Source organism: Gambusia affinis, linkage group LG07 (assembly GCF_019740435.1).
Source record: "Gambusia affinis linkage group LG07, SWU_Gaff_1.0, whole genome shotgun sequence".
Classification (NCBI taxonomy): domain Eukaryota; kingdom Metazoa; phylum Chordata; class Actinopteri; order Cyprinodontiformes; family Poeciliidae; genus Gambusia; species Gambusia affinis.
The window spans coordinates 9,770,556-9,796,568 of NC_057874.1; the positions used below are offsets into that span (position 1 = coordinate 9,770,556).

Consider the following 26,013-nt stretch of genomic DNA (forward strand, 5'->3'; position numbering starts at 1 on the left):
TAATTGATACATTTAGAGAAGAAGATAATTTTGGTAGCTATTTCCAAACTTTGACTGTACTTTTTATCTTGCCATGTATGTTGTTGTACATGTGAAAAAAGGAAGCGTGCTTTGTGGAAAACAATTTGTCATAGAGTGAAAGTATAGGAATTATGTGTAATGCAAATTCCATTTTGTATATTTCATGTGAATTGTGATACGGAAAATAAAATCTAGAATGTAAATTTTAGAGTAAAGGGCTTGATTTCCAGACCATCTTAGGCTAGTATTTTGGGGGAAGTCTAATGCCCCACTTTCTTGCACGTTGCCCATACCAGAAACCATTCCTGCTTTAGCAATTAAAATAGACCTGGTAGAAGCACCAAGCAAAGGATCCTGAAAAAAAAACCAAAAAAAAACTATCAAGAGCTGATAACCCAGAAGGGATGCTATATTGCATTTAGATGACCTAGCCAAGTCAGAAACTGTAGACTGAAAGGAGACAATTACCAGAGATCAGCACATGAATGAATGAATAAACGAATGAATGAATCAATCAAATTAATTTGCATAGTACATTTCCACACTTAAATAGACCAAAATGTCATAAATCAAGAAAAAAAACTCCATGTCTTCAGAAGAGACACCCTCAAATCTGACTGAAGTATCCTAAGGACATCCTGAAGAAGATTATAAATACTGGGCCTGAATTTATTTTAAGACTTTATTAATTTTTACTAGGGCTGCCAGTGAAAATGATGGAGCTGTATGTCCATCTTCTGTAAAAGCTTTATAGGATTTGAGGAATACTTGATGCTACTCCTGTGAAGACAGCTCACTAAATTTCCCCTGCCATTTACACGCATTTAAGTCCATCTAAGCATTTCTTTTAATGAACAGGTAGCTGAGAAAGCCTTTTACGTTGATCCTAAAATAAATCACATTGCTAATATGAATTAGGCCATTCCACAGTGTTACTGTGAATCAAGTGTGGCTGTGTCATCTGTCATAAAGTTTCACATCAACTTCAATGAGTCATGTGGCAGAACTGCAACAATGCATGTTACTTAAGCTGGCCTACAGGCTACAAGAGGAGCCGCAGGCTTATTATGTACTGGGTTATCGAGAGTAAATGCTTATTTTTTGTACAAATGGAGCGTTGATGTACATTCACTGGGTAATGACTGTGTTTAGGCTTGGGTGCCTCCATGCATGAGGGAAGCGTAACTCTGGAGGCTTCCATGTTAGAGGCAAAGAAAAGAAAGGCGTAGGAATCGGAAGGACAAGAAAAAAAAACCTCGTGGACCAAAGCGGAGACAGAGAGCGGAGAATGGATCGTGGCAGGGAGTGAAGGAGAGCGAGGGAGTGAAGAGAACAGCGGAGGAGGGTACTTTTCAGCTCAGCCTCAGTGAGCTGGACAGATGCTGACAGGAAGAGAGACGTTGAGGGAAAGCGCTCGGCCTCCAGAGACCTGAAGATTTACCCCCGTAACCTAGTTAACATGGACTGAGCCTCGGCTTTACTGCAGCCTATCTAAAATATGCCTTATCGCTTAGACGGGAAATTGATTACAACGTGATGGTGTTATCGAGGATGATGATGAGTTGAACTGTGATAATAGCGATGGTTGCTGGCTTGGATAGTCAAGCTGAAAAGGTCATCTGGAGCAGACAGATTTTCTTTTTATAAGGATGTGTTTCATAAATTTATGATAACCTGATGAAGGAATCTACTCTTAGGTTACGTTATATGTTTTTCTATGCTATTTGGATGAATACATTATAAATTATTATATTTTTATATAAATATTTTATCTATATTTCAATGTGGCAAACTAAGGTAAGATGAACTAAACTAACATCTTCTTGATTCCAGATACTTATGATTTACTTGTTCAAGGTCATAAAGATCTTGAGCATAATTTGTCCTAATCATAATAAAATGCACATTTTCACTGGACTTTCAAGGACATCTGTAGCATTTACTCATGCCAGGATTGCTCACTTGTTTAGTCAGAAATTATGCAGGACGTCTGTTTTTTAACAAATGCTTTAAATAAAAAAACAACAACTTAAAAACAAGTAACAGATCTTAAAAAGCAACATACCAACTTCAGATCTAGAGATGTTCAAGAATAGATGAAAAACACGATAGTTAAAAGCTAGAGGTAAGGTCAAATGATTCATATCACTCAGTCAAAACATTTGGTTTTGATAGGAAATGATAGGCATCTCTCAAAAGATTGTACAATTCTAAGAGGAGTAACAATTAATCACAGCTTTTCCTTCATTATTTAAATTGGATTAGAAAATTACATTGCAAAAATTATCTATACACATCTCAAAAATCAGTTGAAAAATCTTTCTTCCATTCAGAAGAAGCATAAACATAAAAAAAGAAAAAAACAGAAAAAGTCAAAGCAGCCAAATAATATACATTAAAAAAATGTCACAAAAGTGACTAGTACCGGTATTTGATGGGAAGATAGAACTATAGATCTACTGGAAAACTATTTCTGCCAGGTAATCCTTTCTGTTGCATTTCCTGCAACTTTACCTAGTAACTGCTGAGATAAAGTGGATATTTTAACCACAAACACAAGATTTTGCCACCTGTGTCTGTATTAAGCATGAAGATTTTTATGATTTATTTAAAACATTTAGTACAATATGTTGTTTTCATTTAAAATATTAAGGGCTAGCCTTGTTTACGCAGAGTGACTTGGGAGACAAAGACTACTCTCGAAATATAAGTCAGTGTTGTGTGAAGCAACTTAATGACGAGAATGCAGTTCAGATGTAAACAGCAAGCAACAAATGGATGTCATGTGCCACAGTGTGTTAGAGGGCTGTCAGTCAGGCTGAAAGGATCTGTTTTATTTACAGATTTAGTCTGACAATTGAGACCTGCAAGCAATCATGCAGTTGACTTCTGTTCACATGTGATAATCTTCTGCAGGAGATAACTGGGAAAAGAAATGAATATTCTCCGTGGTTTACAAGAAAAGTAGTTACGAAGAAGTTGAGAAACCAGTGATGGTGGGGAAGAGGAGCAAGAGATTCAGAGAGACGAGGTCGTCTGAAGACAGCCTTCAAACAACAGAGAACCTGAGCACACAGTGAGAGATAGTGAAAATACCACCGACACTCCCCAGACACCGTTCTCCCACCACCATACAGGAGAACATCTGCTTTATAATTGGTCCAATTTCTATTTATAGAGCCTACCCTCCTTCTGTCTGCAGCAACGGCCTGGTCCTGAGATGCCACAGCTGAAAGGAGAGAGCAGTGTGAAAAAGCTGTGTAGCGGCAGGAGGAGATAGAACAGGAGAGAAAACCATCATCATAAATTAACCATAATAGCTGCAGTGTTTATAACACGGCAGAGCAACTGTACAACGATACAGCACCTGGGAAGAATAGAAAATACTAAATGTGCAAATTAATAAAACAAATAATTTTTGCACACAGCCAACTGCTTCTCTGTAAAGGAGCTGGTGACACTCATAAACCACAGGAATTTTAAAACAAACTGACAAAATTTCGATAGTTCAATTTCAAAATCTGAAGAAGAGCTTGGAGGTCTTTTCATCCTCTTTTTTTTTTTACCCAACAATGAAACAAGCCGAGGCTTGTTTTTGACAAACTCCCACACACATAGGCCCACTGGTTCTACTTTTCTGCACACAATAATTCAGGTGGCAGGGGTATTGATACATATCACATTTAGCAAACAAAGCAAAAGTAATTATTTCTTCAATACCTCCTGGAAGGTCCTGCATAAATGCAAGACCTGCAATGTGCTTAGACACAAAATATGAGCTAAAATCATCTGTGTCTTTTCTTCATCCATTTTTTCTTTTTTTTACAAGAAACTGCATGACAGAATCAACCTTGCTGGTCTAAAATAATATCACTAAAATAAAGGTTGATACCACCAATAAAACAAGAGTTTAACAGATTTCCATATTAGATCGCATAATAAGCGTATACCTTTATATCTGTTTACACCTCTCCATTTTAAATATATGTAAAGCCTTAAAATAAATTAACCTTTTCTTGTAGTGACACAATTTTGTGCTACAAATTGTAATGTAATTTCAGTACGTCTACTTAATGGGAAAATAATTAGTTACAAAACGATTAATAATTATTGTAACTTGTGCAAAACAACTGTAACCACATCATTTCTTAAAATGTTTACTTTAGTGCTACAAGTTGATTAGAGTAATTAGAAACTTTTGATTTGTACCTTCTGTTTCCCTGCTTCATTAAGATGATGTGACACAGACCCTTTCTCTCAAGATCTCCTAAAAAATGGGAAAGACAGGAGAACTTGTTATTAAAGTAAGGCAGATTTGTGTTGACTCTTGTAAGGTAGCACATAGCTACAAAAATAGCTAGTGAATATATAACAAATCTGTATTCAGGGCAATAATTTTAAATCCAGCTGGATGAGTATCAAACATGCCATCATAAGCAGTGAGAATCACAGGGATAGTAAAAATCTCTAAAGTTGACTGGTCAAGAATTGCAGGCAATATTTTACTCTGTTTGTGCTACTGCAATAAATGAATCTTTCATTATAAAGGCTCTTTATGCATTTTTCACTTTGGGTGCCAGTAATTATGGTGGGCACTGAAGTATTTTGTCACCCTTTGTTTTTACTGATTGCAACCTTCAAGACATTTTTTTATCTCTTGTCTTAGAACACCTAAAAGTCTTATTTTATAACTTTGAGGTACTCCGATATGATCATGAAAAGTACAAAGTATACAAGTTAAGCTTAACCATTGCACTGTGAGCTCAGCTTTATCAGTGTTTAAAATGATCGGTGATGAAGTTAGAGGGCAAAGAATGTCTTTTATTCCACTTACACTCACCCATTTATGTATAGCTTCCAGGCAAGGTCTTTTTTGCCACCTATTAAAAAGAACGGAGGCAGATAAAGTCATCTTGTGATAAAAGCGGGCAGCAGCACATTGCTTGGATTTAAAGCTTCAGATGTCAGAATAGTTTGTCTGAAGCAAGGTTGAAACTGATGTTGCGCAGGCATGGTGAAGACATGTCAGACTAGTAAAAATTGCTAATGCGTGTCGCCTTACACTGGATGACTCATTGATGAACTGACAAAGGTATCATTGCAATTTCCTGTAGATTCTCACATTTTAACACCTTTTCCAGTTATTTCTATTGTTAAAAGGCCTGACTTTTTTCACATTAAAGGATGTTCTAAATACACACATGCAGAATAAGGGGAGCAGGCATAGGAAAGGCAAAGACTTATCAAAATGTATCCATAAAAAGTTTTGTTTTTGAAAGTGGTCATGGAGAGTAATTAGTTGTCAGAGGAAATACCTGCAGCAGACAGCAGTCATAGTAGACTATTTTCAAATGCAGATTCAAGATAAGCTCTATAAATATTGGGTCAGATTCAAGAACTGAATGCCAGCCTTCTGAAAACATTAACGCATTTAGAAGACAATAACTTTTAATTGACATTTAAGTTTTTTATAGCATATTTGCACATGGAGGTATTTAACCTTTTAACTTTCTGCTCAACAAAGCAACTTTCATACCACTGTTAGGATTTCTGTGCCTCTAACTAACAGTTTGCACTCTAGTCTGAATTATATTATTTGTATTTGTTTTACAAGAGTCTGTACTCGAAGTATCTAATGAAATATAATTAAATAATGACTTTATCCTGAGGAGGTGATTCAGCCATTTGTGTGATGGATCAGCAACACATAAAATTTACAGGACAGATATAGTAATAATTTTCACTATAGCTTAAATATTTCACTTTATTTAAATAAAATTAAATTTAAATTAGATATATATTAAAATCTGACATAAAAATTTTACTTTTTTAATTTTGTTTTTTGATTCTTATACTACAGTTCATCATGAACCAATTTGAACTGCAATTACAACCTTTTCTATATTAATGCTTGACTTGCTGAGTAATTGTGCTTTGTAATTTGTGAAGAAAAATAAGAGAATATTTACTATAGAGACAGATACATTTATTGGATGCATACAGCTCCCTTTATATTCCAATTTTCACATTTGTAAAAAGTTACTTTAAGCCTTTTTATGTGTGGAATTGTGGCACTCTTTGCTTTCCATACAGGTTGAGTGGTCTAAGTTATTAATATTTTAGTCTCCCGTGTTAGACGTTTAGATTTAAAATCTAAAAAGCATAAACCGAACCTTGCTTTAGCAGCTAAAGGTTCACAGGTGTATCTTCATTTCTTCCACAGCTCCTCACCTCTAGTCAAATCCTGTCTGCAGCAATGATGACGCACCTGGTAGAAACGTCACTGTAGCGCAAGTTACAAAACAGCAGAACTAATGTTTGCCAGCATTCAAACGTAGCCAATCGGACCTGCTATAATTATAACTTCCCCTGGTAAAAATACACAGGTCTCTGACAGAAGCTGCTGAGCTTGTCGGCACCAGTAGAGCAGAAGACACAGAGATGAGAGAGGTCCAGCTGCAGGTGACAGAGGATTGGAGAGCGAACCAAGGCATGTTCCTCCGGTGACTGTAGCGGGGCTGTATCTTTATATCAAAGCGATGGGCCAGTTCGCCGAGCCAAAGTGGAAAAACAGATTGGAGCTGTAGTGCACCAAGTATTTTATATGATTTTACGGTGTGGACTTAATAAACTCAAAGTCAGAAGTTGTGTCAGCAGCTAAGCTATTTTTATGCTTGGGATAAGGAGTTTCCTGACTCTTAATATGGAGGCAAGGAGAAACCTAATAAAAGATTTTTTTTTTTTTTTTACTGAAGTATTATAGTAAATTAAATATTAATCCTACAGGCCTATTTTGAAATAAAATAATAGTAATAATAATAATCTTGACCATGATTTGATGGTTGGAGGGCCAGGTTTGGACCCCTACCTACCTCTACTTGTTGGTTCACAGTCAAGAAGCTAAATGTTAGCAAGTTAAAACCATTCTAAAACCAGTTTTGATACAAGTTTGGGATTATTTTTAGGCTGTTGATTTTACATAACACTTAACAATTTGGAGGCCTAACTCCATATAAATTATTCCACCTGCTTTATGTAATACAACAGTAACTGACAGCAAAGCAAGCCCTCATTATCATGCTAACCCCATCATACATGGTGCGTATTACAAAGTCTTTAAAGCTTCATTTTGATTCATCCAAACATATTTTTTGTCACTGTAGTGAAACAACTCAGTCTTTGTCTCCTGAAAGCAATTGCTTTGACCACTTGGGCAGCTGATGATTCTAGTCTATTTTAGAGCAAAGGCTTTTTTTCATGATTGACATCTCTTTTTTTTTTCTTTTCTTAACAGTAACACCGGTGTTCTTGATCCTCGGTGCTCATGGGTTGTTCCCACCAATTTTCTGTCATTTAGGGTGACATAATGATCACTAATGACCACTTCAAACATTTTACACTCAGTAACACTCACAATCGTAACCTGATGCGCAGATCAGTACCCAGTTTGAGATTCAACCCATAACTTTCCAACTGTGTGGCTGCTACTCTGTCTGCTGAGGCACAGTCGGTCCAATTGGTGCATAGACCAGTGCCAGTGCAAGTTTTATAAATTTCTTTTTCTTTTGTAATTTTTGATTCTTGCCTTTGACTGCAGGCTATGGCAAATGCACCCCAGAAACATAAATTTAAAGTTGTGGATGTAATCTCTCTGGAGATTTATTTCACAAGTAACTTCAATTTCTGGAAATGAGTCACAGTCAGTCTTCTAAAATTTTATTTTATTTTATTTTTTACATTTTTTTTGTCTGGACCTAACGCCAAATCTGTGACATAAGGATATACAGTATGCAGTACGTTTCCCCAGTAAACGATAGGGCTGTTTAAACTGATTTCAATGCTGCCAAGGTTGTAATCCTGAGGCTCAAAATTGATTTTCTCAAGCTTCCATAGCAACATTAATTTTGGAGAACAAGTTGTCCACAGTGTCATGAATAAACACTCTTACTTTTTTTGTAAGGGCACTTGAAGTAAACTTTATAGGCAGTAAGCGTCTGGGGTATAGTATTGATCTTGGTTGCAACTTCAACTTGTGATTATTTCTAAACTTTTCAAAAGTGTGCTGCATGCCTTAAACTGGGAGCTTCTCGGTTTGTCTGTTACTTACAGTTTGTTGCTGTTTTTGGCCTATTTATTTATTTGTTGTTTGCATATAAGCACAAATAAGTGGTTGATGAAAACATTTTTCAAAGTTCACCAGATTTATTTTCTCCCATCTTCTTTGGTTAATGTGTGTTAAAGTATAGTGGTTCTTGAAACTTTTCCCCCTTTCGTGCCACAAGTATCTTCTACAGTTCAGCTAAAAAGTAAATAAATGTTTTAGGGGTAAAAAATTTTAAACATGTTAAACTCCTGGAAGAAATTTCTGTTGTTACTCAGTGATCATAGACAGACGAGGGCTATCAGGAATACACGATGGAAACACAAATGTAAAATGTCCAATACTTTTATCATAGAAGTGTTCACACACCCTAGATATAAATATCCTCTTGAAACATTTTTAATAAAATTTTGGGATTTAATCTATTTGACTCAACATCTCTCTTCAAACACAGATTTTAACTTGATAAACTTATAATAAGTTCAGATGTCCTAGAGGAATGTTTTTGGCCATTAAAGCTGTATTTTCAGACAAAAGAACCAAGCTTTCAGTCTGGAAAAAAATAACAAAAGTTCGTAGAATTTAATATACAATTGTCCTCGATAAGTGGAGAAAAAATTGTGACAGCAGTGACACAGGATGCTTCTCCAAAATTAATGAAAAGACAATATGGAAGTTGGTCAAGAAGGCCGCCAAGAGGCCAGTAGCAACACTGAAGGAGCTGCAAGATTTTCTGCCAGGAAAAAAAGTATTTCTGCCAAGCACTGGTTGTCTTCTCCATATGTCTGCATGAAGGATCAAGTCTACATGAAAGATAAAATAAAATAAAGCTCCCACCTCGGAAAAAAACCCACCCAAACTTTGTAGGATGTGTTATTTTGTATTATGATCTAAAAATGACAATATTGCATTACAATTCCAAAATGCATGCTTGACAGAAATACAACAATTTGCATTACGAAAACTCCGCCAAAACCCCCCAAAAAGGAAATAGGATTGTTTTTGTAGGTGAATGAAACGATGGTCAGTCAGTTTTTTTCTGAAACCTCCAGCCTCCAATAGGAATATTAATATTTTATTGCCAAAATGCAATAACACACTTCTCCTTTGGTGTACGCTTGATCACTTGTGGCAAAGAATGCATCTGCCGTTAAGAAAATTTGTCAAACATCAACATGTGAAAAGCTCAGCATTTTCTGCTTTACTTAACATCAGTCGAGGGCTAATCTGTTGATAACTTTTTTGATTAACTGATTAATAACCGGATTGCAAAAGGTGCTTAATTTGAGAGATTTTACAGAATTTGAACTGGGTGAATCTTAAACTATGCCACTTGAGAGTTATTGGCAGAACATATTTACAGTCAAAGGTTTTTTTTTTATCTTAAATGTAAAATGTATGTATATATTTTGTACAGTTTTGGCTTAATTACTGCTGTATGTTCTTTCTGCACATTTCACTTTTTTGAATCTGTATTATAGAGTTAATAATTAATTGAATGATTAATCTAGTTAATCTTTTCAGCCCTAATTAAATCTGAGGGAAAATTTGTGGGTTTATTTGAAGAGGGCTGTGGATAAGAGACCTCCCTGCAATCATAGAGTTTTGGAAAACTTTCAGTAGTTGGAGCGGGAAAATATTGATAAGTCAAGATGTGGCATGTTGATAGATTCCTACACTTTTGAGCGCTATTGTAGGACCCAATCAGGGAAAGAAACTGAACTGATATTTTTCTAATGGCTGTCTACATCTGTTTCTGCTATATACAAAAACTACACAGCCAGAAAAAAATATGTTTCAAAATATACAGAGAGTGTAAAACTCCACCATTTCCTCCAGTGCATGTTAATGATGTGCTTTCTGTTGGGAAAACTTGTAAACATTTGCTTGTATTGCAGTCTCACACAATAGTGTCAGGCTGTATTTTCCTTTCTATCTGAAATATTCCTATCTAATCATTTCATAATGCTTTTCAGCACAACGCTTCTGGGTGCAGTTATTAACTGGAACTTTAGGTTGACAAATGGTGGGAACTGGGTCAGGAATCCTGCCGAGGCACATACAAGCTGATATTTGCATACACCAAAATATTTTGCAATAAGAGCTGCCAGAAACTAAATCTGGGACACTGATTTAATTATTACTCCATAGCTCACTGCATTTAAAGTCCCAGCTTGTTATTTCTACTTTAGCTTTTCTGTACAATAGGGAACAACAGAAAAGAGCAGATTCTGTCAGCACATGGAGGACAATAACACATGCTTATTAGATCAATTTTGTTTGACAAACTCCTTGATAACTGCTAAAAACAGCACATAATTTCATTACTACATTTACTTTAACGTGATCATTTTAATTCCAACACTTCCTATGACACATTCCAGCTTTTAAAATGTTTGGTTAGTACTTTTGTTATTTTTGAGCAGTGTAATTTCATCACTACTAGATTTACTTCACAGGTTCTCCTGTTTGCAATTCCACAATGACATGTACCTAAAATTAAGGTAATAGAAATGAGTTAATCAATCTCTTTCAGCTTTGCAGCTTTGATGCAAATAATCATTATTACATTAAATAATGCCCAGATTTCTGTGCCATAAACTCCATAACACTAGAATTATAAAAGCTGCACAAGCATAACAGATCATAGCAAAAATCATTGTAATGCACATGTTTTAACTTTGAGATTCTGCAGTGTGTTTCAGGATTTAATGTTAAGTCAGTAAGCACTACTTTCCTGCATCCTATTAACAATTTGGCTCCCTGCTGCGGCTAACACTGCACCAGCTCACCTGGTGAGAGGCTCTCAATAAGCAGAATGAAAAGAAATTCATCAGCCGTTTCCACACATCCACTAAAACATTCTCACTCATCTCAGTTTGTTTAATGGACTTCATTAGCTGCTTTGGCCACATTCAGGAGTAAAGCCACAGCATTTATTGAGTAGTTGTTTGTAGTGCTGGCTGGGTTTGAATCGAGCAGAGATAGACAAACTCAGAGAAAAGAAAAGGAGGGAGTGAAAGAAATAGACCAAGAGAGAAGCAGTGAAAGGAATTTCAATGTATTTGGCCCAGTTTGCAAAGAATTATTAAACCACTGCATCTCAATCACCCTGATTATGAAACTGCAGTCAGCTGAGCTACCATATGTACTTCAGGGAGATACCCCACCTTGGTATCTAGGCAGAGCTTCTTCCTTCATCGTGATCACATATAGTGTGATGATTGAAATGTTTTTTAGGGAATGTACTGCATTGCATTTAACATCAGCCAGCAAATAATAGCAGGTGGGAAACTAACTTCATCTTACAGAACGTTGTATGGCTGTGAATCTAAAACAGCCAAAGGCTCAAGTGAGGTTCTGATGGAGCCACAACTTTGAGCAAGACATCAGCGTTGCATATCATGAGATATAAATTATTTAATATAGTGATGTAACTTCCTGATCTTCAAATACAGCTGACTGACAGTTAGCTGAAACCGAATGGGGAGGAGGAGTTTCTATTTGTCTTTCACACTGAGATACCGATCACAGTCTGAAACTTAGGACGGGCTCAAGGTGTTCAGACATCAGACTCATTCTCTAAACACTCTTTTGTCAAGGTTTGTTGAGCTCTAGTGATCTTCATTTGCAGCAGATCAGATAGGAAATGGGTAGTGAGAGAATGAGGGACTACATGCAGCAAAGGTTTGAGATTTGAGAGTCGAATCCCAGACTGCTGACTCGAGTATCAGTTGCCTTCATCTATATGTCAACACGTCCTCGGGGTCTAAACACTCACGACTCGACTGAGACTTTAGGTTTTAACTCATGAACAATCTTTATCCCATGTAATCAAGGGTAAATGTGACTTGGTATGTGTAGATCATTTGAGTAAATGACTAATGTTGTACCTCTGAGTTACCATTATATAGAAATGACAAGTTGTCAGGTCACTTTATATCTGTAATGTTCCCCGACAGCATGTGGCAGTAAAAAGACTTGCAATGATGCTTTTTTCAAAAATAAAAACACTTAGTGATTCATTCATTCAGAAATTTGAAATTAATTGGCATTGTGATGGCCAAATCCATGGCCACCCTCTTTCGGTAACTCTTTTTATGCACAGTTTATTTTTTTCATACAAACACAACAACACTTTAGTTTCAATAAAAACATTTATTAGTTGATTTGGATACATTTTTGTTAGCGCGCACATTTAGTTAACATATGTATTTATGTCAACTTAAAGTTAATTTTGTTTACTTAAGATTAACTCTGTTTGTTTTCCCATTGGTACTTACCTGCCTTGGAGTGCCAGACAAAGGATGGGGGCCAGGGCTCAGCAGGCTGAAATGCTGATTGGACTGAACCACTAGTTCCTGCTGGCAGAGGGAATTTGTAGTTTCTTTGTTTAGATAAGTTTGTATTTAAGTAAATATTGGTATTTAAAGTTTATTAATTTTGATTTTCATTTAGGTCTTCATTTAGTCAAACTTAGCTGTACTGTTATTTGTTTTGTGTTGTTTGTAATTGTATTTTGTTTAGTTACCCCTATTGTGTCTTAATTGGTCTGATCAGCCAGTATTTAAACCCCTGTGTGTCATTTCTTTGTTAGGTCAGTTATGTTTGTTTGTGCAGCTGGTTTGTTTACATTTTTGCCTGAGTTCAGTTTTGGTTTTTTGAACTCTTTTATGAGCTCAGTTTATCTTGGTGTTTGTAAATTTTTGGGTTAAAATAAAAGAAAACCCTATTTTTCTAATATGTCCTGTGACTCCTCCTATTTTTAACTCGGTCCATCACAGGCATTAACCAATTTTTTTACTGGTTTTTAAACTTAACTGTTTGTATTTTAGTGCAGTGAATTTGTATTTCAGTTATATCCCTCCTTTTAAAGTAACTCAGAGAGTTTAACAGTATTTTTCACACATTGGATTAAGTTTATTGAAAAGGATAAAAATGTTAAATTTGTATGTTTTTAACCCTCCTTCGACCTTATCGCGATGCTCAAGAGGATCGGGGAAAAAGTCGTAGTCAGACAGAAGATCTGATTGTCCAATTAGATCTTCTATTTCCAGAACTACAAAAAAATAAAAACCTTGATAAAGCACACAGAGGGTCAGTACCAAGATGAGGGAGTAGTGACCTGAGACTTGACTTAACAATGTCTGTCTGCCCATGACCAGAGAAAACCCACAATATCCTTACCATGCAATTTTAAATGCACATAAAAGTGCAGTAGCTTTTAAATATTTTCTTTAAAACTGTGTTAAACCTGAAAAATAGAAATGGGACAATGCTGATTTGTTAAGATTTGATGCATTTTAGTTCTCAATCTCATGTAATAACTCATATTGTGTTGATTCAAATGTTTTATATAATGGTTGTTAAAGTATTTAGGGGGAAAAAAAAACTTAAACTCTGCTTTCATTTACGTCTTACTGTGCTTTATTAAAATTACCTTCCATAGATTCAAATAGATGCTACTAGGTAGCAATAAACCTACAATCTGTTGCCATTGAACTCGGTATGTTGGTCAAGACTTAAGAAGAACTAAAAGAGTATAGTTATTATATAAACTGTGTTTGCAAGAATAAATATATTATTATCTCACTATTCAGAGATGCATCAGACTAAATAATTAAAATATTTCTAAGAGAAAAAATATACAAGTTCAGACTTAATATATATTGAAAATACCTGCACACATCGCCAATAATTTTTTGTTTTTATTATTTGACATATATTTTTTTGTTTTTAATATTTAATAACCAATTTTTAGTGGGTCCCCTGTACTAACAGCGAGTTCCTCATGAAGGTCTCCAGCATCTTTTTGGCTCCATGTCCTGACTCATAACCGTTGACATGCATCAACATTGTACTCTCCAGAAAACACTCTTGTCTACTAAGATAGAGTTTGAATGGAATCGATGTTTGAATGAGAGCTGGTAAAAAAAGAACTGAATATGATTATAAACTTAAAAATTGAAGCTAGAGGAAGGGGGGACAGATAGAAAAAAAAATCAAATAAGAAGAAATAAAGGCATCAAAAGGAGCGCATGATTGGTGTTTCAGTGAGCTGATAGAGGAGCAGAACAGGAGATGGAGTCTGCAGTGGGCTTGTTTTCTGCTGATACAGATCAGATTTCATAAAGATCCACATGACTGCCTCATAACAAGGGGATGGAGAGAGGAATGAGATGGAGATATGAGGCAGAGGCAAACAGAGACATGAAGAATTTGATAAATAGCTGCTTGCCCTCCCTGCAGCTGCTCTCTTTGTTTTTCTAGCTTGTGTTTTTCCTGTCGAGCTTTATGTGATTATCCAAACTGTAATTTGGAAAGAAAGAGGATTGGAAAACAATATAAAGGAAAGAAGAGATTATACATTAAATTTTAATTGAATCAGTTATTGGATGAAGTGTGGTGTTAGTTTGGAGTTGCCCTGATTTGTTCACCATTCATATTACTTTGACGTTTGCCATCTCTGGTTGTCTGACTTACAGTGACAACCATGTGGGCGTCATCACTCTTTATTGTACAGACTGGCAGGAGGCCAGGCTAAGGTCCTGTTGGGCCTATGACATGCTTTGTCTAAGTTACTGAATGATGGACTGACCTAATGATTGACGGAGAGCTTAATAATATTTACCATATGACAGGTGGAGCAGATGCTGAAGCCTTCAATGCTGTCATTATAGCTTGAAAACTCATGTTTGATCAGATTTACAATACCTTACAAAAGTATTCACATCTCATGTTAATAGATTTTAATATATCTATTATTTCAGATTTCAAAGCGTTGCATCTTCTAGAGTTACCAGTTGCTTGCTTCTCCTCTGATTAATGTTCCCCTTGCCATCCTTTCAGCTCAGGTGGGCAGCCATGTCTTTGTAGCTTTGGTATTGTACGGAAAGATGGTGTTGAATACTCTGAGCTTAAAATGTTGTTTTTAACTCAATTTAAACATCTGTGCAACTTTGTCCTTGATACTATTTGTTCCTTAATGTACTCTAACAAACTTCTGAATTCTGTAAAGAACCTCTGTATTTATATTGAGATTAAATTCCACATATTTGGACTCTGCTTAGTAATTGCATTTCTTCCAAGTGACTTTAATAGAACTGCATTTTGTTTATAGGAGATTCACAGTGAGGGGAGCTGCATACGAATGCTTACTACACTTTTCATATCTTTCATATGAATTAAAATTTTGAATACCAGGTATTTCACAATAATGCACTGCTCTGTGTGATTACATCACACACATTTATATGAAATACGATAATAATTGTCATTGCGATGTGAGAAACTTCAGCAAGTATAACTTGTTTTACAAAGTACAACAAATACAAAACAATAAGTGCAATACTGTGGTACAAGAGTAACGAATAAGGTTCACTGGAAATGTGAGTTTGTTGTTCTGGCTTGTTTCCTCTAATTTTCGCTGCCCTTTATAGTTTTCAGCTGTAGTCTCTGGACAGAGGGTGTGTGGACATCAGACAGTGACAGCATGTGGGTGTGAAGGTTTAAAGAACAGCAACTGGAACAAATTGGCATCACATTTGTACATGTACATGGTATATGTGGGTGTATTTGATGCCCACATATACTAAAAAGCTGTGACATTGTAGCAATGACATACTACAGCATAGTTTCTCCTTTGGCTCCTAAAACTGTGCTGACCTCTGAACAGAAGGTATCTTTAGTCTTTAGAGTCCTTGTTTTTAGACAAGGATTTTAAAGAGTCCTTGGGAGTCGTGCCTTTTCCACAATATCCAAGTCATCATTAATCCTTCAAGTTTTAAGTTTTCTAAGTTTTGTTGATCAGATGTCATTTTGGGGAATCTTCCACAGTCCCCTAATTGTATTTAAATTTTGGGAGCTAAGTCAAGATGTTGTGCTCTTTACATTCTCAGAGGATTCTTGCTGTGCTTCAGGTCACATTATCCCTGCTAAGGCCGCCACTGCAATCAATAAATATCATTTTCTTGAAGAGTTATACTTGGACTCTGACAACACAAGTTGATGATGTGTGTCAGAGCAGTACTGGCGATATTCGCAGTTCTCACTACCCATTGCTGTACGTCTCTTAAAATATGAGAAATCTGATCAGTATGGGTCTGCACTCCCCCATTCTCCTCTAATGCAGCTACATTGGTGCTTACTAAGTTTTTGAGTGCTATTCCGGATTCAGATGGTTTTGACTTGGAGAGTTCTGCATGGACCATCAGTGTCCATCAGTGGACTACTGGATCCTTACATCTCCATCAGGTCCTTGAGGTCCTGTGATCAAAGGCTGCTTATAATCCCCAATAAAAAAATGGAAAACTGAGGGAAACATCATTTTCTTCTCAGGACCTCTCTTCCTTTGTCAACGAGAAAAGTGAATTTAGTGGCTTCCTTTAAAAGTAAACTAAAACTTATGTTTTTAAATCTGCTTTTGTTTAGTGTGTCTTGGGTTTTTACTTTGTTTGTTAAAGCATTTTGTAGATTTTGTCATGGAAATACATAAACTTTTACTTGTTTACTTTTGATTGACTGTGCTTGTTGATACACAGTTCCTGTGATTTGAATTTTATCAGCTTCAGTATTGAATATTAAAACATTGCAAAGAAGACCAAAACCCAAAGACTGGGTTTCTTAAGGCTGACCACACTGGTTTGTCCTGATTAGAAGATATGTTATTTGTTGCATCATTGTGTGGACATAAAATGAGCCACACCAATTACTGTTTGAATGGGAATGCACAATAATATGCTAGAGCATAAGTTGTGGTAAGCAGCAGACAGCAGGCTAGCTATAAGATCCCATGTTTCAGCTAATTAATCAGCTAGTGTTGAAATGCCAGATCTGCATCGTTACTCTATAAACAGGAGAAGAAGAACTAATATCAGAATGGACTTTATTGACCATCACTATGTCCACAAACACGAAATTTAACTTCAGCTTCACATGATTTATGCACTGACAGCATACAGACCTTAATTACAGGAAATATTACGTAAAATAAGTAGATTTAATGAAACTGATACAAAATCCAGTGGGGATTCATGTTACATTTTGCTTTGGTCTTCCATCACTACATAAATCTGTTTAAGAAAAATAAAATAATAAAAGAGATATTTTAAAATAGGCTACTGTTTCTCCTGACACTGACTTTAAATGTATCTAATAATAATAATTTTTACCTGAATCAAACTGATTTGCAAATCCTTACACGTCGATCGTCAACACTCTAGCATGTGTTTGTTTGTTTCTCTGCGTCTAAATCAAAGCAACTATTAATTAATTTCAGACATTTCTGTGTTTGTAATAATTGACTAATCATAATATTATAGCTTTAATAGTGCCGCTTTCCATTTTGAAAACTAGAAATTGGGTCATATCACCCATTTTGTTTAAAACATACAACAACGAGCTTTTTACGTCACTTAAATTATGAATTTGATGCCCTAAAGGCAGAGCCATCCTACTTTGATACCGGTGACTCATTGTCTATGTCTCTTTTCTCACATTGATCCAAACCTTAAGCAGTTAGGAAAGAATAACTAAGTGAAAAGAAAGAAGTGTGCAATCTGATTATTATGCTACAGTGTAAATTAGATGTTATCAGCTCAGGTTGGAGTTTCTGAACCTCTCGTGTCGCTACAAGATCCCAGCACAGCGGATAGTTTGTTTCCTGCTCTGTGGAGCAATTCAAGAATTCAAAAGGTCCAGTGCATCATGTTGTTGTAGCTAAGGTGTGAAGTGATAATATGCCTGCAAGGTTATAATAATTGTTTTAATCTGTAATTTTATTATGATAATGCACAATATTAAGTTTATAGTACAATTATCAGCTTTCTTCAGCAGCTATTTACACAGAGAGCCAAATTGTCACGAATTGCAGTGAAGAGGTGGTGAGGCAGACGCAGAAAACCCAGGTTGGAGTGAATAAATGATTATTTAATGGTGAAAAAGGATAAATAATCCAAAAGTCCAGGCAGCACAGAATGAGCAGAAGTCTACAGCTCACAACTGGTAGCAACTTGTAACAATCAAAAATACAGAGTTGACGCAACAAGACAAGACAGATTCGACAAAGACCCGATGAGAAACAAGGAACACAGGTGGGATTAAATACACAGAGGGTAATCAAGGAACGAGACACAGCTGGGAACAATCAAACAGTAGACAGGACAACGCAGAGACTCAATAAACACAGAAACCTAAAATAAACACAAAGAAAAACTCAAATCACCACACAAATAAGCTTAGAGGGTAGGAGAAGAGGTCTTGTAATCGGCAAATGTTGATAGTTCAATGAAGTCATTATGATATATTGGAATTTAATGTAATAGGACACATATTAAATTGCATTGTTTAAGTCCTATTTTTGTTGATGACAAAACAAACAAAAACATGTATTTCATTTTTTTTTTTAAATAAAATGTTTATTTTTAATTCTGTACTACAAAAGAAGTGTAACAATACTGTGAATGAGAGGTGGATCGTCTCTTCATTGCTATGACCCTATTTCATCCCTTCCTTCCTCCTTTGCCTTTCAATTGATTTATCTTTTAGTTAAATATTTTGATTAATTAAGAAGTTAATTATAACAGAAGCAAAATCTCACTTATTATTTCACTTAATTGTGCATGTTTTCTTTGGAAGTCTTTATGTTACTTAATATTTCTATTAATTCTAATTCTGTTTCAAGTTTAGGCCGACTGACTTGTATAATATGACAGATGATGACCCCTTATCAACACAAAATAACTCTCAGCGACCTCCTGCTGATAGATATTATTTACTGTAGTCTGATAATACTTACAGTAGGCACGGATAGATTTCGAAAATTACTTTAGCTCTTTCATGCATGACTTAAAACCTCATTCATTACTTTTGTTCCTAAATGTATTGGATCAGCTGTTAGAATGAAAACAAATGGGAAATTGAGCTTTTTTTTAACCATGCACTTTTCAAAGAGTTTTGAGGTCTCAGGTGGTAACAGGTATTTATTCTATAAATATGTACATGACAAATAAATAATACAACATATTTGATGTAAGATATTGTAACTAATGAATGAGAATAGGGTCATATGACCATCCCGTACTTCTCACTGGGACTAAAACACTGACTGGTTATTGGCTGCTGGAGAAAAGGCATTCTTACTTGGAAAAAAAACTTTCAAACTCCTTATAGAAAGACCCCAGAAAATCCAGAACATTCTGGCTGCAGTTGTCATTTAAAAAAACCCCAAAAAACTATTTAGCTTTGAGTTCATTTCTTGTCTACTCTTGAATGAGTTTGCTGGCTTTGCCAGCCACTTTATACCTGGAATGCAGAATCACATTTCTATTCTTCTTCTAATGTTTTCACTTTTGCTCGATACATTGCTGCCCATGATGTCCCAGTTTTTAACTCTTTTGTAATTGGGACTTGCACGTTACTAACATTTAATCACCACTATGTAAAGATTGGTGCTAAATTTCACACTTATAAAAAAGTCTTTAATTACGTTTTTTAGAGCAAACATTAAACTTTAATCTATAAATGACCCAAAATTGCCTTAAGGTGCATTTTGACCTAATACTATTTAAGAAAAAGCGAACAACAGGCTTGTAGCATCACTCTTTGTGCCCAATATCTCTAAGGGATCCCCTGCTCTCTCACAGCCTTTCTCTGACAGCATTTATAATGCATGAAGACATTATGCAATGACCATGAGTCCACAACAGCTACAATAGTGTGGCAGCTGTCAAAGCACCAGGATGCCAATTACCTCTTATGGCCATGTGCCATCACTAACGCCTTTCACTGGCCTTCTCTTCAGCATACACACTCGATGGTGCAAAAAAAAAAAAAAAAAAAGGCAGCAGAAAAAGCAAAAGAGTCCGAAACAAAGAAGAAATGATTCTGGTTGCTAAAAAGTAGATTAGATTGTTTAGAGGATTTTAATAAGGATGGAAAAAAAGAAGGCAAGAGGTGCAAATAATACATTTGGGGGAATCGTATAATGAAGGTCAGCTTTGGATTATTAAAGATGTCCAAAGTTGTCACCATCTGTCATGCTTTAGTAAATGGGTAAACAGTGTTTACCAATTAATGGTGATGCTGAGCTTTATGGATGTTTAAATCCCTCCTCAATGAGACATTTCACATCATTCCCAATTATGAATCACTTCAATCATTTTCCTCATACAAATTTTCCCCTATTCATTTAGACTGAAGGGTTTTTTCAGTTGCACTGGATGAGTGGTAAACAGGCAGTCAGTCAGACAAACAATTAAATGTGCATACTGCATTACAGCACAGAAAAACCACACATTGACTGTAGTTTACTTTGTAGTTTAACTTTGTTGGATATTTTTGGACAGCAAGTAGAAAGTGGGCTGTTTACTTAATACCCAAGGGAAAGTTGGAGTGCATTCAAACAACACTGAGGATAATTTACTGTATCTGTTTAAGTAAGTCTTTTTTTTTTGTTCTCATAATCTCCTGCACTTTTAGTTTTCTGCAGTATTTCCACTAGTTTAGCTTTTTTAATATTTCTCACAATGAGAGGACTAATTTAACACTTCAGAAAACCTGCTGTTTGAGGTCTCTTTTGCTGAGGTTCAAATATTCAGATCCATTTCAGGGGGGGAAAAAGCTTGAAAGTAAGGGTATTTGTGCAACACAATTTGCAAATGTTCAGTGGAAAATATTCCAAAAATAATTCAATCTGGAGAGACTCAGATGGAGAAAAGAAGACAATTAGAAGAGTTTATTGACATACAGGAAAAAAGTCTTTGGCGCTCGGGCCCCGGCTGGGGATAACGGTTATTGCAATGTTAGCGATAAGCTTCAGATGAGCATTCCCGATGCTGTTCGGAACGTCATCCCCCCGGGCCCGGCACTGGTGGTGGAGGTTGAAGAAGGGTGCGGGCCTAAGGACGGGGCGAATGGAGGAGAAGGGGTGGTGGTGGGTTGAGCTCAGCTGGAGAACGAAGGAAGCCATGGATGAAGGTCCTTATCAGCTGGGACTTGGTCGGTGATTGGACGTGACGTGGCTTGGTCCAGCGTTGATAGGTCGTCGACTGTAGGCGGGTCGCTTCAATTAACGGACCTGGTGGGGATAAAAGAGTCTTCCAGTTTGAATTTGCGCCTAGGCTTCATTTAAAATAATCTATATTACAATGCCAGCATATAAAATGCAGAAACTGACATGTTATAAAATGTCAATAAAACAACTAATGCAATTAAAAAAGTAAGAACCTAGAGGTTGTATAAGTTAGGAGCAGCAAGTATACTACTGTATAGCTGCTGATTTTCTTGCATTTCACTTGAGTGCTGAACTTATGCTTGAATGCAGAGTCCTCAAGTCAGAAGTTTTTTCTTTTTTCACTATAAGGTTCATTCAGATGTATTGCCCTATTTCTCAAAATGTTACATTATGTGACTAGTAGAGCAATACTTTTATACATAAAAATGAATACGACTAAATGTAAAAAAGAGAAATTCTAAAGAGAAACGGTGTTCTTGTTTTTCAGCTGAATTTGACTGTACTCACAAATATAAGATAATATGGTTTAATGTCTTATGTTTTTATTGAAATTGCAGACCCAAACAGATGCGCTGAATTGTTGGAAAGCTTTGTGGCTTAATGTTGAATTTATTCCTCTTTCAGGTTCAAGAATGGCTATGTTTGAACTGTCAGATGCAGAGAGCGCTGGGGATGGATATGACCACACCACGTTCCAAGAGTCAGCAGCAAATTCACTCTCCTTCTCATCAAACCCAACCTGAGCCCAAACCTGAAGCTACAAATCAGCCCGCGCCTCAGCCCGCGCCTCAGCCTCAGCCTCAGCCTCAACCTCAATCTCAACCTCAACCTCAACCCACTCCTCAGAAACAGCCTCCGGCTCAGCCACATCCAGCGCCTGGCCCTACCAAACAGCCTGTTGTAGGTGGTCCCAGTCATCAACAACCCAAACTGCCTCCAGGGGCGGTCCCTCTCCCTGGAATGGCCAAGGCCCCATCCCAGCCAGATCTCTCTCGAGGCTCGCCTGCCCACCATCCCCAGCAACCCCGCCAGGATCAAACTCGCAGTGCTGGAAGCTCCCCATCACGACAGCCCCCTCCCCCAGAGCAGACATTTGGAAAGCTGTTTGGTTTTGGCGCTTCCCTTCTAAACCAGGCCAGCACTCTCATATCTGAGACCACTCAACCCCAGCAACAACAGCAGCCCCCAAAACCGGCTCCCAAACCTGGGGGGCCTCCTGGTCCAGGACCCGGAGCAGGTAAATCTCCGGGACCTCCTGCACAACAAGGGCCACAACCCCCACTTCAGCAGCAACAACGACATGCTCCCCCTGAGTCTACTAAACCCAAAGCCTCCTGTCCCCTCTGCAAGACTAACCTTAATATCGGCAACGCCACTGAGGAACCCAACTACAACACCTGCACACAGTGCCACTCCCAGGTGTGCAACATGTGTGGATTCAATCCCACTCCACACCTAGTTGAGGTAAGGCTCTGAGTCAATTTTTCTTTGCTTCTTGTTTCTCAACCACTCCACAGACAAAAGTTAGGCTTCATTAAATTATTTATTGTTTTGTTTTTGTCGGTGGAGCCAGTTGTTGTTAGCTCACAGCAAAAAGGTGTAAATCCCAGCCGACGCTTTTGTATCTTGAGTTTGCATCCTCTTCCTGTTCATGTTTACTCCAAATGCTGTTAAAGGGTCAGAAAATATCTTTTTTTAAAAAGATCTTTAAGATTCTTTATCATTATCCTGTTTTATACCTTTGCATTCACAGGCAAATCTCAACAAATTAAATTTTTCTTCAAATTGTGCTGAGGTCCTTGTTTAGTGCAGTAATTCAAATCAGAAAGTAAAACTCACATTGTTCAACTTCTTTGCTCACAAAGAGATATTTTCCAAGTAGTAATTTCGGATGATTATAGCTTACAGCTACTAAAAACCTTAAATTCAGTCTAAGACCAATGAAAAAGGAATTTAACAACCGAAAAGTTGTCCCACTCAATACTTGGTCAGGAGTGCTTTTGAACGGATTATTACATCAATGTGGTGTAACACTGAAGTTATCAGCTGAGGTGTTGAGAAGGTTGCTTCAGTAGTTTTCTTGAACACTTTAACTACAAAATTGTATTATTTATCCAGTATCCCTGCCAACAGTTGCACTGATATCCTCAATTTAACTTGGTGTAGTAATGACGTTTGAGCAATTGGTGCTTGTGATGCGTTTTAACCACTGCTCTGAAGAGCTTTGATTGGTTGCTGGTCTTCCTACTCTTGCCAAATTTCCTGCTAAGCTCCTCACAACGATTCCCTACCTCCAAAATGCTCCACAGGTTTAGGTCAGGCCTGCTCAAACTATTCGCAGCAATTGCTGTTGCTTCCCAAATCATTGCTTAGGGGGGAAACTTGATGCAGGATCTCCAAAAACTTTTATTTTGTGCCTCTTCACTCTTCCTCTATATTCTTAATATTTAAGGAAATCTTCACAAGGCTGTTATTATCTGTGCTACCTGTGTTCCCTTTTCTACTAAACTTTTTTTCTTTATCTCATCTGTCCATTAACATTCTTGGATACAGCAACCTATGAACTTCTAACTTCTTAGCAATGCCCTTTTGTGACTTACCCTTCTTGCAGAGAGAGTCAGTGACTCTACTGTACAATTGTCATGTCAGCAGTCTTCCTCATATTTGTGTGTATTGACGTATTGCACTGTGTTTGATTAGAATTGATCATTTAAAAATATTGCAATGGATGTTTCCACAAATGATTAACTGCTATTTGAATTGTGAGCACCATATCAGTTAAGCTGATTACTGTAGAATCCCAACAGGTTTTCATGAAACCCCCCCCCCCCAACTTTCTCCATCCTCTTTCAGTGTGTCTTAGTCAGCACCTGCTGGGTTGTGCGCTGTCAGAGTCTTTCACCCAGGTAACAGAGCGAAGTCCAAGTTCTGACTCGCCTCATCAGGGATTTTGGCCTGGAGCAGCAAAAAAATATATGACCAGTCTGCAGGAAAAAGAGCCTCATTAAGGTCAATTAAACAGATTGTCTTTGTATTTATTAGACACGTAGGGGCTATATTCCTCTTGTAAGGGCCTTCTCACTCTGCTTCATGGCGGGGGTCTAGTTGGTAAAAACAGGGTCTTGCAATATCTTCCAGAGCCAGGCAATAACAGATTTTAATTATGCAAATCAAGTCCAATTGAATGATAGCAGTAATAACAGGGTTGCTGCAGAGCTCTGGCTTTTTATGGGAATGTCTTGTCTTTCCAGGCATCTGGTTGTCACAGGCACTAGCAGAGGCCATTCATAGATCGCTATGGAAACAGAGAGATAGTTTGTCTGTCAGCCATCCCCTTTCATGCTTGGCTGCTGCGATGCAGAATGTCTCCAAAAACTTTCACGCTGCACTGTTCTGTATTCTAGACAGACGCATTTGTTGGGTGTGTTGCGTTTCTGCTCCTTGAGCTACGGTTGGCTACTTGCTTCAACATAAGGTGCATTTTCTTTTGTTGTTTTTTCTCCTGCAAACGTCAGGTGGGTTGCTCAAGAGTGTGAAATAAAATTTTGAACATTTCTAAGACTTTTCATTTTTTATCTTCTCTGGTACTGATATTTTGACTGTCAGTTTGACATACTGTATTCCTCCTACTACTCCTCCTCCTCCTCCTCATCCATTCATTCACAAATCTTTTTCATTTCTGTTTCTCTCCTTGTTTTCTTGGCAGTGTTTCGTTAGTTTTAATGTGGGTGTGGTGACGTAGCTATAGCAGAAAAAGATGCACCATATCTACTGCTGTGTCTGACACGTTTTCTGCTTTTTGTCTTGGGTTTGAAGAATATTTGTCACAGTCAGACTCAGGCTGGTATGAAAGCCTCTTCATATGATAGCCTCAAACAAAATACCACAGGTATTGACAGGATTGCAGAATAACATTAATTAAACATACGTAAACTGCCTTCTTTTAAAAACCTAATTGCAAGCAGTGCTACCACTACTTTACTCATTTATTTTTAAAGCTGCACAATGTATTGAGTCATAGCAATAATTAACAAAGATATGAAATCAGTCAATTACATGGAAGCAAGTTAAACCTAGCATCACAATGGAGAATAAAAGGGTTTTTAAATGAGTCTGAACTTAGCATGTAGGTATGTGTTAGCTGCTTTTAGTATTTCAGGAACTGCTGATCTACTGGGACTCTCAGACAATCATTTTTCAGGTTTACATAAAATGGTGTGAAAAAGAGAAAAGTGAGCGGCAGTTCATATCAGAACCATCTTTAAACCTACAACACCTCATACCCTGAATCACATGGGCTGCAGAACCACAAGATGACAATAGGTTCCACTTCAATCAGCTAAGACCAGGAAGTTGAGGCTCCAAATCACAAAAATTGGTCCACAAGTGGAAAAATGTTTTCTGGTCCAATGACTCTTAGTTTCAGCAGCAACATTCAGATGGTAAGATCAGAATTTGGCATAAACAACACGAAAGTATTGTTTTATTATGCCTCAATGTTTAGGCTGCTAGCAGTAGCAGCCTTTTTATTTAAGAGCTACTGAAAGAGTGATGTTTCTCTCAGAGAAACACACCCAAACTGTGTTTATCTGTTTTAACTGCTGAAAAATATTCAGTTCAGTTCTACTAAATTCGGGTCACTTCAGTTTATTTGTATAAAGCCAATTTGCCACATTTGTCTCTGAAGGTGAAACTCAGTGTTGCTTCTGTTAAGGTGTTAGGGAACAAGTAAAGGTAGCGCTTCATGCTTGTTTCAGTAAGAGATGAAAAATATCAGTGACAGAATACCACCGTCAACACTGATGCTGATGATGCGAGTTGTCAATATTTTTGTTTTCAGCTCCTGTAATATCAATCATGCCATCAATGTTTGCACCTT

The 26,013-nt window shown here is 37.0% G+C and overlaps 1 protein-coding gene across 3 annotated transcripts in view; it reads left to right on the forward strand.

Annotated features, from left to right (window-relative positions):
* Positions 1-26,013, forward strand: part of bsnb (bassoon (presynaptic cytomatrix protein) b) — a 93,880-nt gene that overhangs the window by 14,971 nt on the left and 52,896 nt on the right. For all 3 annotated transcript variants that reach the window (XM_044122912.1, XM_044122911.1, XM_044122913.1), the window contains exon 3: positions 21,759-22,598. In XM_044122912.1, coding sequence (XP_043978847.1) covers positions 21,759-22,598 — 840 coding nt within the window. The remainder of the gene's footprint in view (positions 1-21,758; positions 22,599-26,013) is intronic.